Consider the following 14753-nt stretch of genomic DNA (forward strand, 5'->3'; position numbering starts at 1 on the left):
CAGAGAGACGTGAGACGTCGTCTAGGCATGAAGCGTCATTTAAAGCTGCTTTTAGACGCGAGGCTCCAACCAAAATTTTGGCGCCAGTTAGGACGCCTTTTGAGAGCGAAGCGTCTTCCAGGCGTGAGGCGTCATCCAGATGTCAGCAGCCACACAAGCGGGAGGCGTCAGCCAGGACGCTTGGCGGACTAGAAGCGTCATCCATTTATGGAGAGAAGCCTGGGCTGTTGGCGCCTTCCAGGACTATTAAAGCGGGGGAGAGGAAGGAATATCATTCCCTTAGCCCCTCTCCTATTAGGAGTTTGTCTCTTCCAGAGGAAAGACGTACTGAATTAGCAGCGGAGACTCATCTAGACCCCGAGTTAGAAGTAAACTCGGAGGAGGAGTATCAAGGAAGAGAAGGACTGTCGAACTATAAAGTTTTGACAGCCTTGCTTCTAGAGGAGTATGGAGACGACTTGACTCCTGCCTCTCCTCCTTCTCCGCGCTCTCTTTTCTCGAGTGCAAAGACGAAGAAATCTTCGTCTTTTCTTAGAATGAAGCCCGCCATTTCGATGAAGAGGGCTCTTCAGTCTTTAGACTCTTGGATGAAGTCGAAGAAGGAGTTAGTTAGAACGGTCTTTTGCATGCCTCCAGCGAGACTAGCTGGTAAAAGAGGCATTTGGTATCAGACGGGAGAGAATATGGGTATTTCTCTTCCGTCTACGTCAGAAGCGGACTTTTCGACCTTAGTTGACGCTTCACGTAGACAAGGTTTGAACTCTGCCCGTATAACTTGGGGCATTTCAGAACTGGACCATCTCCTCAAGGGACTCTTTCATGTATTGGAAGTTTTCAACTTCTTAGATTGGTCCCTTGGGGTGATGTCCAAGAAAGCCCATGATTCTGAAGGACTCGAACCAGAAGTCCTTCTGTGTATTTTGTCTTGTATAGACAAAGCGGTTCAGGATGGCTCGGTTGAGATCTCCTCTTTATTTGGAGCAGGTCTTCTTAAAAAGAGGACAGTATATAGTGCCTTTTTAACCAAAGCGGTCTCCCACGCTCAGAGGGCAGCGCTTCTGTACTCGCCTTTGTCTGACTTTTTGTTCCCTTCTCAGTTAGTGAAGGACATTTCTCGTTCATTAACTGAGAAGGCCTTCTGACGCAGTCAGCAAGGAAGAAGAAACCTGCTTCTACTACTGACAAGAAAGGACCGAGTACATCAGTTCAGCCCTTTCGAGGTGGCCCGACCTCCAGAGCTCCCGCAAGAAGGAAGGCTCCTGAGAAGAGATGTAGGTCTGCTTTTCGTCCCTTTAAAAAGGGAAAGTGATGCTTCTCTTCTCCAAGCACCAGTAGGTGCCAGGCTCCTGGGATTTGTGGAGGCCTGGGCACTTATAAACGCAGACGCGTCATCGATGTCTGTAATACGGAAGGGATATCGTATCCCTTTCCTGAACACTCCTCCCCTAACGTCAACACCGCGGGAACTAACAGCCAAGTACAAGGATCCTGTGCTGAGGGATACTCTTCGATCGATGGTGGAGCAGATGTGGGACAAGAGAGCGATAGAACTAGTACTGGATCAAAACTCCCCGGGGTTTTACAATCGCCTTTTTCTGGTTGCGAAGGCCTCGGGAGGCTGGAGACCAGTACTAGACGTCAGCTCTCTGAACAAATTTGTTCAGAAGGAGAAGTTCTCGATGGAGACTTCTGCCTCAGTCCTTGCGTCATTGCGACAAGGAGATTGGATGGTGTCTCTAGATCTCCAGGACGCCTATTTTCACGTCCCGATCCACCCTTCATCGAAGAAGTACCTCCGTTTCATGACGGGGGGAAGGATCTTTCAGTTCAGAGCCTTGTGTTTCGGCCTTTCCACAGCTCCTCAGGTCTTCACAAGCCTGATGAAGAATGTGGCGAGGTTTCTTCACCTCAAAGGAGTAAATATCTCTCTGTATCTGGACGACTGGCTAATCAGGGCCAGATCAGAAAGACAGTGCTTGGAGGACCTTACGTTAACTTTAGATCTGATCAGAGCGTTGGGATTACTCGTGAACCTCGAGAAGTCGCAGCTGACCCCCAGACAGAACTTAGTCTATCTGGGGATTCAGATGGATTCTCGGGGTTTTCGAGTTTTTCCTTCGCAAGAGAGAATCGCAAAAGGTTTGCAGAAAGTCTCTCTCTTCTTAAGGAAGGAACAGACGTCGGCGAGGGAATGGTTGAGCCTTCTAGGGACCCTTTCCTCGCTCGAACAGTTCTTCCCGCTAGGAAGACTTCATTTACGTCCGCTTCAATTCTTCCTCAAGAGGTCTTGGAGTTGGAAAACTGGACAACTTTCGGACGCCTTTCCCATTCCAGTGGAGATAAGACCGCACTTGGAATGGTGGTTGCCCCCTCTGAAAGAGAACAAAGGGATCTCTCTAAAAATCCAGAACCCAGACCTAGTGTTGTACTCCGACGCGTCGGAGAAAGGTTGGGGAGCAACATTAGGCTCGAAGGAGGTGTCAGGCACCTGGGAACCAGCGCAGGTGTCTTGGCACATAAACTGCAAAGAGCTCTTCGCCGTACACCTGGCTTTGAAGAGTCTAGAACCTCTGGTTTCGAACAAAGTAGTGCAAGTAAACGTGGACAACACCACGGCACTTGCCTACATTCGAAAACAAGGAGGACTCACTCCTCGTTCCTTACGAGCTGACGAAAGACCTTTTGCTTTGGACGTCTCACAGGAACATCTCCCTTCTTACAAGGTTCGTTCAGGGAGTAAAGAATGTGAGGGCGGACAGACTCAGCAGGAGGAACCAGGTCCTTCATACAGAGTGGACCCTACACGAAAAGGTGTGTCAAGATCTCTGGTCTCTGTGGGGGACCCCTCGTGTGGATCTCTTCGCCACATTCATCTCCAAAAGGCTGGCAGTCTTTTGCTCGGTCGTGGAAGACCCAAGAGCTCTTATGGTAGACGCCTTCCTGCTGGATTGGTCTCACGTAGACGTCTATGCTTTTCCTCCATTCAAAATCCTGGGACTAGTACTGAAAAAGTTTGTGGCGTCAAAGGAGACGAGGATGACATTGATAGCCCCCTTTTGGCCGGCCCAAGATTGGTTCACGGAGGAGGTGGAGTGGATCGTAGACTTTCCAGATCCCTACCAAGAAGGATGGATCTTCTCAGACAGCCACACTTCAAGAGGTATCATCAAAACCTCCCCGCTCTCGCTCTGACTGCCTTTCAACTATCGAAAGACTCGTCAGAGCGAGAGGGTTTTCTCGCGAAGTTGCAAGCGCGATCGCGAGAGCACGCAGAACCTCCACTAGGCAAGTATATCAGTCAAAGTGGGAGGTTTTTAGAAGGTGGTGTAGAACTAAGAAGTTGTCCTCCGCCACTACCTCTGTAGCGGAAATTGCGGATTTCCTTCTATTCCTGAGAGAGCAATCTCATCTAGCTGTATCCACAATAAAGGGATACAGAAGTATGCTCTCGGCAGTCTTCAGGAATAGAGGATTAGATCTGGCAGATAACAAAGATCTCCACGATCTCATAAGGTCCTTTGAGACTTCAAAGTCTAAGGAACCGGTCCCTCCTAACTGGAACCTAGACGTGGTTCTCAAGTTTCTTTCATCCGAAAGGTTCGAACCTCCTCATCTGGCATCGTTTAGAGACATCACCAGAAAATGCCTATTCCTATTATCTTTAGCTACGGCAAAGAGAATTAGTGAATTACATGCTCTGCAGGATAAAGTAGGTTTCAAGGGAGACTCAGCTATTTGCTCGTTTAAGACCCTGTTTTTAGCTAAGAACGAGAATCCCACGAATCCCTGGTCTAAGTCATTCGAAGTCAAAGGCATATTGAGTCTCGTAGGAAGAGAAGCAGAGAGGTCTCTATGCCCTGTAAGAGCTCTGAAGTTCTACCTTCAGAGAAAGCATCAGATGGGAGGCTCTAGACAAGGTCTTTGGTGCGTGGTAAAAGACCCCACAAGACTGATGTCCAAGAATGCTCTGGCATTCTTTGTGAGGAACGTCATTACAGACGCGCATAAGGTCTGTCCTGACGAAGAGTTTCGACTGTTGAAAGTGAAAGCTCATGAAGTGAGAGCAGTAGCAACGTCTCTCGTTTTATAAGAATATGTCGCTTAAAAACATCATAGATACGACATTTTGGAGATGCAACTCAGTATTTGCATCTCATTACTTGAAAGACGTTCGTGTGACATATGAGAAGTGTTTTTCTCTGGGTCCTTTCGTATCGGCGGATACGATTCTGGGTACGGGAGCCGACACCAATCCTTAAGTATATACTTTTCTTCTTTTTAGATATGGTCTAGAGTCTCTTCTAACAAAGAAGGACTTGGTTTAGCACGGGCGGCCGTCTATGTTGTTCAGTAAGAGAATCTTGTCATATCTAATTAGATGAGTATAAAATTTTTTTTTTTTTAGAAAATTATGTATGTGTGCGTAGAGTGGTTTTGAGTTATGGTTGTTGTGAAGAGTTCGGGGATAACTCGGAACAATCTTTATTTCTAACGTGGTTAGGATCAGGTGGTCGGGATTGGTTGTGTGCTCCTTCATAAGGTGTATTGTCATATAAGTGGATCAGCACCCATTGACAAAGTCCTTTCAGGCTCTGCCGAGTAAGCGGATAAGACCCCTTCGGCAGACCCACAAGAACTCTTGGCCATAGATCATATATCTCGCTAAAGTTTCTTGAGGTGATGCAGACTACTGGGCAAACACCCACGAAGTCTACCACCTATCAGGTAGGAACCAAGGTTTTATTTATACCTACAACATATGTTGTTTACCTGTCTATTCCATAAAGTAGCTGTCTCTTACCCTCCACCAAAGGGTGCCAATCAGCTATGTATATATCTGACAAGTAAGTTGATTGTATGAAAATGATATTGTTATGTTACAATAAAGTTTCATACATACTTACCTGGCAGATATATACATAGCTAAGACTCCGTCGTCCCCGACAGAAATTCAAATTTCGCGCCACTCGCTACAGGTAGGTCAGGGGATCTACCGGCCTGCCCTGGGCGGCAGGACTAGGAACCATTCCCGTTTTCTATCATATTTTCTCTCTTCCACCTGTCTCCTGCGGGGAGGCTGGGTGGGCCTTTAATTGTATATATCTGCCAGGTAAGTATGTATGAAACTTTATTGTAACATAACAATATCATTTTTCTACTCAGTTGTGCCTGACCCATGGGCAGCTGCAGAGGACGCTCCTCAACATCCGTGGGACAACCTCTTCGTGTACGCCTTTCCCCCGTTCTGTCTGATCCGCAAGGTGATCAGCAGGGTGCTGGTCACTGCAAATCTTCAGATGATTCTGGTGGCACCCAAATGGCCTCAGGCTGTTGGGTATCCTGACCTGCTGGCTCTTCTCGCCGAAGCACCGAGAGACATTCCAAACTGGCACAACCTCCTTTGCCAGCCACACGTGGAACGGTACCACCAATCGGTTCGGTCCCTGTCTCTTCATGGCTGGCTGTTATCCACCATCTCTTGCAAGCTAGAGGCTTTTCTTGTCGAGCAGCAACAGAGATGGCAGGATACCTCAGGCAGTCATCTGCAGCTGTGTACCAGGGGAAGTGGTCCGTCTTCTGTGGTTGGTGTCATGGATGGGGGGTCTCTCCTCTCAGAGCCACTCTTCAGCAGGTAGCGGATTTCCTCATCTTCCTTCGCCGAGAGAAGCTCCTCTCTGTCTCCGCAGTGAAAGGCTACAGAGCCGCCCTGGCCCTAGTCCTTAAACTGCGTGGAGTGGACCTCTCCACCTCCATGGAGATCTCCCTCGTGATGAAGAGCTTCGAGAGGTCTTGCCCACCCAGGGTAGGATGGGACTCTCGTCCTTAGGAGTTTGACTCGAAGACCCTTCGAGCCACTCTGGGAGTCGTCAGACAGGGATCCGACCCTCAAGACCATCTTTCTGCTGGCCCTGGCATCGGCGAAGAGAGTAGGGGAACTTCATGGTCTTTCCTTTGATGTTAAGCACACGAGGGGATGGGGATCTGTGATGCTCGATTTCGTCCCGGATTTCATAGCGAAGACTCGGAACCCTTCGGTCCCTGACGACCGGTTCAAGTCATTCACGATCCCCTCCCTGAAGGACTTCACCGACGATGATGCGGATGAGATGCTGCTTTGTCCTGTGAGGGCACTACAGCACTATCTGAAGAGAACTTGCCACCTCAGGCCTGAGTGTCGACGCCTCTGTTAGCACCGGGGTTACCAAGAAGGAGGTGTCCAAGAGCACTCTTCTTTCTGGCTTCGTGAGGTGATCAGGAAGGCGTACGCTTCGGATAGAGTGACGACACCGGTACCCTTCGTCCAAGAGCCCACGAAGTCAGAGGTATTGGTCCAACCCTTGCGTTCCACAAGAACTTCTCCGTGGCACATGTGCTGAAGGCAGGGGTTTGGGCCAACCAGACCACCTTCACATCTTTTTATCTTCGGGATATCACCCACAGGTCCTACTCGAAATCCGTAAATATTAACGAGTGGTAGAAATAATTTTATAAGTCAGTTTGACTACAAATGTACATTTCTAGTACATTCCATAAAATATTTAAATGTTGAAAGTTGTTCTTGGGTCACGAGAGAATGTCACCTAATTGATTCCATCAACTAAACACGAAAAACCTGGTCTTGAAATACACTTAAGACATCAACGCCATGAAACTGGGCCCAAAGGGACAACCCTTTCACAGCCGGAGCTCTGAAACGTCTCGCACCTGCCTGCCTTGGCCACCTTTTCCTTGGGACCCGTGGTGGCTGCTCAACAAGTTGTGTAGCTTACCCAGCTCCTGAGCGGACAGTACAGCATCGCATCCTTGTGTGACTGCGTGATTGGGCGAGCGAATGAGTGTGAGACTGGTTTCTCTTCCTCCCCCTTTTTCTCCTCTACCTGTGGGCAGAGGGTTGCGGTTGTCACTACGCTTGGTATTCATAAGAGGCATGCTTGCCTCCCTCTTATGAATTTGGTCCAGGTGTCTGACTGCTGATCCTGCGGTGCACACCCCGATCAGCTGGGCAGAAGCTAGGATCCCTCCCTCTGCTCTTACGACCAGGGAGGGAACCAAGGTCGGATGAACACCAGTCTGTTCTTAAGACTAAGATTCCACCCACCAATAAGTATGTCTTCCATAAGGACCAAGGGTTTACCAAGGGTTTGTATTACGTGTCGGAACAAATCACAATTTGTCGTAAATTGTATTTTTCCTAACTATACAAACCTGAGGCCCTTCACACACAGTCCCACCTCATGCCACCCCTCACTCTGTTCCTGGGCCTAAAGTAAAGTGAAGCTTCACCTCCCAGCCGGGCGGGACACCCGAATACCGAATAAGCAGTTAACTACCGAACCTCCTTGTTCAAAAACTTACGACCGGTTCCAGCTGCCACTGATTACATTCCATATGTTAAAGGACCTCAGGTTTGTATAGTTAGGAAAAATACAATTTACGACAAATTGTGATATTAATGTGACGAGTTTACAGTTCACCCATGTTAAATTATTTAAGAGTTTTGTAGCATTGTTTTTGTATTCATTAACTATAAATGTTATCACTATGAACCCAGCAGTCATAAATAGCTTCAGAATGTATCCATGTGCAACAATTTGAAATGCAGTGGTCAGGACTTGTTACTTGTTCTAGGACCACTACAGAATGTATCCATGTGCAACAATTTGAAATGCAGTGGTCAGGACTTGTTACTTGTTCTAGGACCACTAGACATTTTTCACTTTGTGTTGTGCTCTTCCAGAATAATGATAATAGTGCAATTTAGGCCTGCCTTCTCACCTTCATGATGCCTGCATTTTTAGAAGTTTTTTGCCTTTTATTGTCTTTCAGCTGGCAACTGTCTGTCAGTACTGCAGCATTACTGTTAGTTGTCTGCTGTCCCCACTGTTTCTTTTCCTTTTGTTGTTTTTCCTCACTTTTGCCTTGTAATTTTCACAAAGTTGAGTGAGTTTTGGAACTGTCAGTGATTTTCACACATTTGCTAGTAAGTGAGGTTTGTTAAATTTCATATTAATGTAATTTTAGTTTTAAAAATTTTCCCATTTGTAATATCTACCCAATTTTGTACCCTTACCTTGCTTGTAGCAGGGTGTAAGGTTTGCTCAGAAATGTTAACTATGTTTACTTTATGTTTGTGACTAAAATTTCCTGTGGTTCTCTAAGCTAATTTTTTTTTTTCTTATGCACTTTATTATAAGTGATGCCTTTTCATCATTTTTCGTTTTAATAATTCTGTTCATTATGGCTCAGTATACATGTGGATAAGGACGATAGATCCTTTAATATGCTTTTGTTCATATACAAAACAAACCTTTGGTCTTAAAATTAGGATAAATCTTTTAGAGCAGCTGGAAACCGGTAAAAATTCAATAATATTATAAATGCAGGGGACTATTGGCATCTATCATCAGTCTTAAGATTAGTGGGACCACCCACATCTCCAACACCGATTCATGATCTCACCTGTTACTCTTTTACTGCCTTTTAGTGAGGATGTTTAGTTCTCTCTCCTCTCGCTAAAGCCAGTTTGGTTTACCCACATATTCTTTCTGTGTTTCAGTGGAGTGACCAGCAGGATGTCTGTTGGAGACTTTTGTAGCTGCTCTACATAACTATGAGTTTTCAACTCTTAACCATTAACCCTCTTACGCCGAAGCCCTAAAAATCAAAACCTCTCCTGTATGCCGGCGCCGGTTTGGAGTGAGCTCGGAACCGGAAAAAATATTTTTTTCAAAAAATCACAGCGCGCTTAGTTTTGAAGATTAAGAGTTCATTTTTGGCTCATTTTTTTTTTCATTGCCTGAAGTTTAGTATGCAATCATCAGAAATGAAAAATAATATCATTATCATATGTAAATAATGCGATATATGGTAGCGAAAAAAAAAATTCATAGATAATTGTATTCAAATCACGCTGTACAAAAAACGGTCAAAGCTAACGAGTTAATTTTTTTTTCGTTGTATTGTACACTAAATTGCAATCCTTTTGATATATAATACATAGTAAAACAATAAAAGCAACACCAGAAAAATATTATCACAAAATGATGTACGAATTCGTAACGCGCGGACGTAAAAAAAATGTTATTTTCAAAAATTCACCGTAATTCTAAATATTGTTCTAGAGACTTCCAATTTGTTTCAAAATTAAGACAAATGATTGAATATTACGATACTGTAAGAGTTTTAGATTAGAATTGCAGATTTCGACCATTTCGGACGAGTTAAATTTGACCGAATGTCGAAATTTTTATATATATATATTTTTATATGCACATATTTCGGAGATGGAAAAAGCTACAACCTTCAATTATTTTTTATTGTATTCTTCATGAATTTGCGCACATTTTGATATATGAAACTATAAAAAGGCTAATATGAAAAGGAGCAAATATTAGGATAATGCGATGTACGTATTTCGGAGACTTGCGGCCGCGAATCGGCGCGCGGAGTGAAGGTAAATATATTTTTCAAAAATTCACCATAAATCACAATATTGTTTTGAGACTTCAAATTTGTTTCAAAATGAAGAAAAATGACGGAATATTACTAGGCCGTAAGAGTTTTAGCTTACAATTGCGTTTTTCAACTATTTCGGTAGTCAAATTTGACCGAACGTGGTTTTTTTCTATTTATCGTGATTTATATGCAAATATTTCGAAAAAAGAGAAAAGCTACAACCTTCAATCATTTTTAGTTGTATTCTACATGAAATTGTGCACATTTTCATATATAAAACTTTATGTAACAGCTAATTTTAAATGGTGCAAACATTTCGACAATCGCACAAAAAAATTCTGATTTTTTCGGAAGAGTTACCACGCGAACGTAAGGAAATTTTTTTTTTTTTTTTTTTTTTTTTTCATAAATTCACCATAAATCGAAATATTGTGCTAGAGACTTCCAAGTCGTTGCAAAATGAAGGTAAATGATTGAATATTACTAGAATATAAGAGTTTTAGCTTACAATTGCGTTTTTTGACCATTTTGGTAGAGTCACAGTTGACCGAAAGTTGAAATTTTTGCACTTAACGTTATTTATATGAAAATATTCCGAAACTGATAAAAGCTACAACCATGAGTTGTTTTTTGTTGTATTGTGCATGAAATTGCACACATTTCCATATATAAAACTTTATGTAACGGCAAATTTAAAAGGGTGCAAATATTAGGACAATCTCACGAAAAAATTTATCGGAAGAGTTATCGCACGAACGTGAGGAAAAAGTTTTTTCATAAATTAACCATAAATCGAAATATTGTGCTAGAGACTTCCAATTTGTTGCAAAATGAAGGCAAATGATTGAATATTATTATAATATAAGAATTTTAGCTTACAATTGCGTTTCTCGACCATTTCTGTAGAGTCAAAGTTGACCGAAGGTTGAAATTTTTGCACTTATCGTAATTTATATGAAAATATTTCAAAACTGATAAAAGCTACAATCATGAGTATTTTTTTGTTGTATTTTACATGAAATTGTGCACATTTTCATATATAATACTTCATGTAAAGGATAATTTAAAATGGTGCAAAAATTATGTCAAAGTGACGAAATAATTTCCGAGATGTGTCACTGATACTTTTTAGTGCGATAAGAAAGAAATTCGCGCTTGCGCGCCTGCGTAGCGATTGTAAACAAAACAACGCCTTGATCCGTGAACTCCCAGCATCCCCCAAGACACGTGATACAAAAGTTTTCGGCTGGTAGGCCTATAAGTATTTTTCCGCGAATTTTTAAAAAAACTTTTTTGAGCCGACGTATGATACGTCCAATCGGCATACAGGAGACATTTTGACACGACGTTTAATACGTCCAATCGGCGTAAGAGGGTTAATGGACGTTAGGGCACTTTTAATCCCTAATAATTGCATATGAAACCCTCCTATTCAGCTCTTTTGACTACTGTTATTTTGCACCTTAATATTTAAACAAATTTCAGATGAATGGGACATAAATGACTGTATGGCAACACACACCTCAGATTAGGACATTGGGAGTATGTATAGTCTGACTTGAGATTTCATGGGAGAATGTGCTACATCTCCCTCATCTCGTTCATATATGCCCATAAATATACTTGGGGGATTACTGTTGATTTTGGTTCTTATATTTTACGAAAGTATGTCAGCTGTAATTATAATTTTGCAAAGTACAAAAATATTAGAAAGAATTTATATAACAGTATATCTTGTTTATATTTGCCCATAAATATGCTCAGGGTTTGCTGTTGATATTAATTCTTATATTTTAAGATAGTATGTCGACTGTAATTGTAATTTTGGAAAGTACAAAAAATTATTAGAAAGAACTTAATACACTAAAAGGTACTACATCTTCCCATGCTAGTACATCTTGTAAATAATTTACCATAAGCATACAACGGGATAGTGACTAATTTCATTTAATTGTTAAAGTATAAGGTGAGCTGTAATTGTATTTTACAAAACATGTATAACTAGTTGAAATCTGCATATGTATTTTATGAGTCCTGTAAAAGAGGCCCTGCACACAGTTGGAAACTCACTTGTAACTGGAAGGTACACAAAAATTTTTTTTATTCATATACCATGTGCATTAGCATACCCATTTATGTGTTTTTGTTTAAATTGGCCACCTTAAAGTTTGCCCAGTTTAGGGGTGTTCTTAATGTGTATTTTACACCCTGTATGGGTTATTAAAATTTTTTTCACCTTTTGCTAGCAGTCATTCATCAGTTATAATGCTCCACCTTTTATGTCAACATCTCTGGAATTCATGTAGAATTAGTTCTGCTTTGATGCAATGGAAGTTATCACCCAGAATGCCAGTCTCCTTCAGATCTTGCTCCACTAGATGGACTCCTGCTGAGTTTGAAACTGTATGAGCATTTATTTATGGAAGGTCGCACACTTTGAACTGCTATGAATGTGTACTAGCTGCTTTTTTTCCTTTTCCCTCTTTATTTGATGCATGGTGTATGCATTGCCTTTGCACATGCATAATATATTCACTGCCTTTGCATCAACATGTTGAAAAAAATGTTTAAGTTCTTCCATGATCTCACCAACTTGTTTCAACTGCGAATTTTGTATCTAGGATCCCAGGGCTTGTAATCTTCCCAGAGGAAAAGTTGAGATCCACTGCCACTAGAGCAGGTCTCATTAAATTGAATGCTAAAACATAAAAGCTGTCTAATGCCTGTTCCTTCTCTTAACCTGTCTCGGTAATGCTAGAGCGTTCTTTCCAATCAGTGTGAAAGATTTGTAGGTTCAAGTATGCCTTCAGAGCAATTGGAGGGTCTGGGAGTCAGTTGATGCACAGCCCTGGGTGTTCATGGTTCTCTGCTTTGGGTATTGTTTGCTTTTTTAGATGGTTGTTCCTTATTGCTGTCTCATCCAATTGTCAAAGAGACTTTATTTTTATTTTTCCAACAATCTGAAGAGACAGGCCCTTAATGACAAAATGGTCTTTTTATGATGCTAACCTTGTCATCAAGGAAATACTGTCAGCATTGCCAGGGTTTTAGTCAGGTCTGCCGTATTCTTGAGTCATTGGAAGGATGGAAATTGATCATTGAATCCCCTTCTGAACAGTAACTAGAATCTGTGAGAATCTCTGTCTGTAGATTTGACTTCCTTGCTCCAGTAAACATGAGGGATGCATACTACAACATCCCCATTCACCAGCGTTGAGAAGTATCTTCACTTTATCTGGTGGGGTCTTGTGGTCTAGTTCCCGGCCTTTTGCTTTAGTCTGTGGGGCTCTGGCTTTTTTTTTTTTTGTATAAGCAGCCTTATCTGAACTTGCCAGTACTTGGGTATGCAGATATATCTGAAAATGTACTTAGACAATTACAGGTTGGCTCATTCATCGGAAGACAGTTGTCACCTGTAGACCCTGTGTGATTGCTGTCTTGATGTGTGTTGATTTACCATGTAGTACGTGTAGATAAGTTTGTTCCTCCCAGCCATTTTCACATTTGCTCCCTGCAGCTTCAGTGTGATGTTTGAAGATAGCCTCAATCTGTGTGTTGAGAGTTCCTCTTGTGCCTCTGGACCCAGACCTCCAAATGTTTTTAGGTGTCGCGACCTTGTGACTGGGAGGCCACCCATAGAATTCACGAATAAGGTGCTTTTGGTCCAAGGAGGAGGCTTGGTTGCACATCAGCTTCTTAGAATGTTGGTTTGTTTGTTTGTATGGTGTTTTTACGTTGCAGGGAACCGTGGTTATTCAGCAACGGGACCAACGGCTTTACGTGAATTCCGAACCACGTCGAGAGTGAACTTCTATCACCAGAAATACACATCTCTCACTCCTCAATGGAATGGCCGGGAATCGAACCCGCGACCACCGAGGTGAAAAGCAAACACCAAACAAGCACGCCACTGAGGCGCTTCTTAGAATGTTGGGCATTCTAACAAGGCTTAAAAATTTTCTACATAAACTTATCACTTGTCATGTAGCTGCATCAGGTTTATGGCTGACAACACTCCAGCCATTGTTACCTGATAAATTCAAGGAGGGAATCTTTGTCTGCTGGCCAAAAAGTCTTCACATGGGCAGAAAAGCACATCATCATTGCACTTTGGTTTGGGGTGGCGTCTGCAGTGTTTTACCAGATATTCTCAGTAGGGCTCGACAGGTTTTCCTGTGTGGCAGATGTGGGGATTTGTTTGTTTGTATGATGTTTTTACGTTGCATGGAACCAGTGATTATTCAGCAATGGGACCAACAGCTTTACGTGACTTCCGAACCATGTTGAGAGTAACTTCTATCACCAGAAATATGCATTTCTGACCCCTCAATGGAATGGTTGAGTATCGAACTTGCGGCCACTGAGGTGGCAGGTAAAAACCATACCAACCACGCCACTGAGGCGCTGACAGGTATGGGAAACCCCATTCTTAAATCTGTTCAGTGTGTAATCGACATACATAGCACTGTTCTCTACATTTGCGAAAGGGATTCGGCCAGTGGATGCCTTGTTCCAGCTTTGGGACAGACTCGATATTTGTTTGCTATTCATCTGTAAGACAGGCCTTAAGAAGTTTCCTGCATATATGAACTCTGAATTAATCCTCGTAACTTAATTTTGACGATGACAAGAATGGGTTACTCTTAATTTTACTTATAAACCCTGATCATGTTACTTAAAAATCACAAACTTGTCACATTGGGTCATGCACTTTGTGAGGGGACAAACAATGATTGTTTCATCCTCTTAAGTCTTTTATTTATCTGACGCATTCTTGGTGTGTATCCGTAATTATGCAACTAGTACTTAAGTTATTGAATGTTAACTGTTTATTAATGCCTTTTCAAATTATATTTCAGATGATGTATGACTTGCTTATGAATATGTTGGAAGAGCGTGGGGTCTCGAATGAATTTGCTGAGAAACTCAGCTCCCTCTGCTCCGATTATGAACATTCTTTGTATGTCAACTTGCTCCAGAATGTGCAGGATTTTGTCAAGAGAAAATAGAACTTCTGATATAAAAAAATTAGTAAAGTTTTTTTTCATGAACTTTGGCTAACAGGCATTTTAAATTGGCCACATGCTTAATATGGTGCATGGATAGTTGAAATATGTAAATATTGTTTATGGAATTTTTTATTCTAACCAATGTTGATTGGAATATTAAAAATGATGCCATGATTATATGAAACATACTTGTGAATGTTATGTGACCTAAATGTTATATGTACAAATGTTATTGTAACATAATTTGCTCTTTCGTAATAAACTTGAAAAATTAAGTCATTGTATGTT

The 14753-nt window shown here is 42.2% G+C and overlaps 1 protein-coding gene across 1 annotated transcript in view; it reads left to right on the top strand.

The window, feature by feature from the left end:
* The window catches only part of LOC135201769 (complement component 1 Q subcomponent-binding protein, mitochondrial-like), a 66861-nt gene extending 52121 nt beyond the window's left edge, over positions 1–14740 (top strand). Inside the window, exon 5 of the mRNA XM_064231015.1 lies at positions 14316–14740. Within this exon, the coding sequence (XP_064087085.1) occupies positions 14316–14465 (150 nt within the window). The 3' untranslated portion in view covers positions 14466–14740. The remainder of the gene's footprint in view (positions 1–14315) is intronic.
* Positions 14741–14753: the final 13 nt, after the last annotated feature.

This window comes from Macrobrachium nipponense, chromosome 28 (genome assembly GCF_015104395.2).
Source record: "Macrobrachium nipponense isolate FS-2020 chromosome 28, ASM1510439v2, whole genome shotgun sequence".
NCBI lineage: Eukaryota > Metazoa > Arthropoda > Malacostraca > Decapoda > Palaemonidae > Macrobrachium > Macrobrachium nipponense.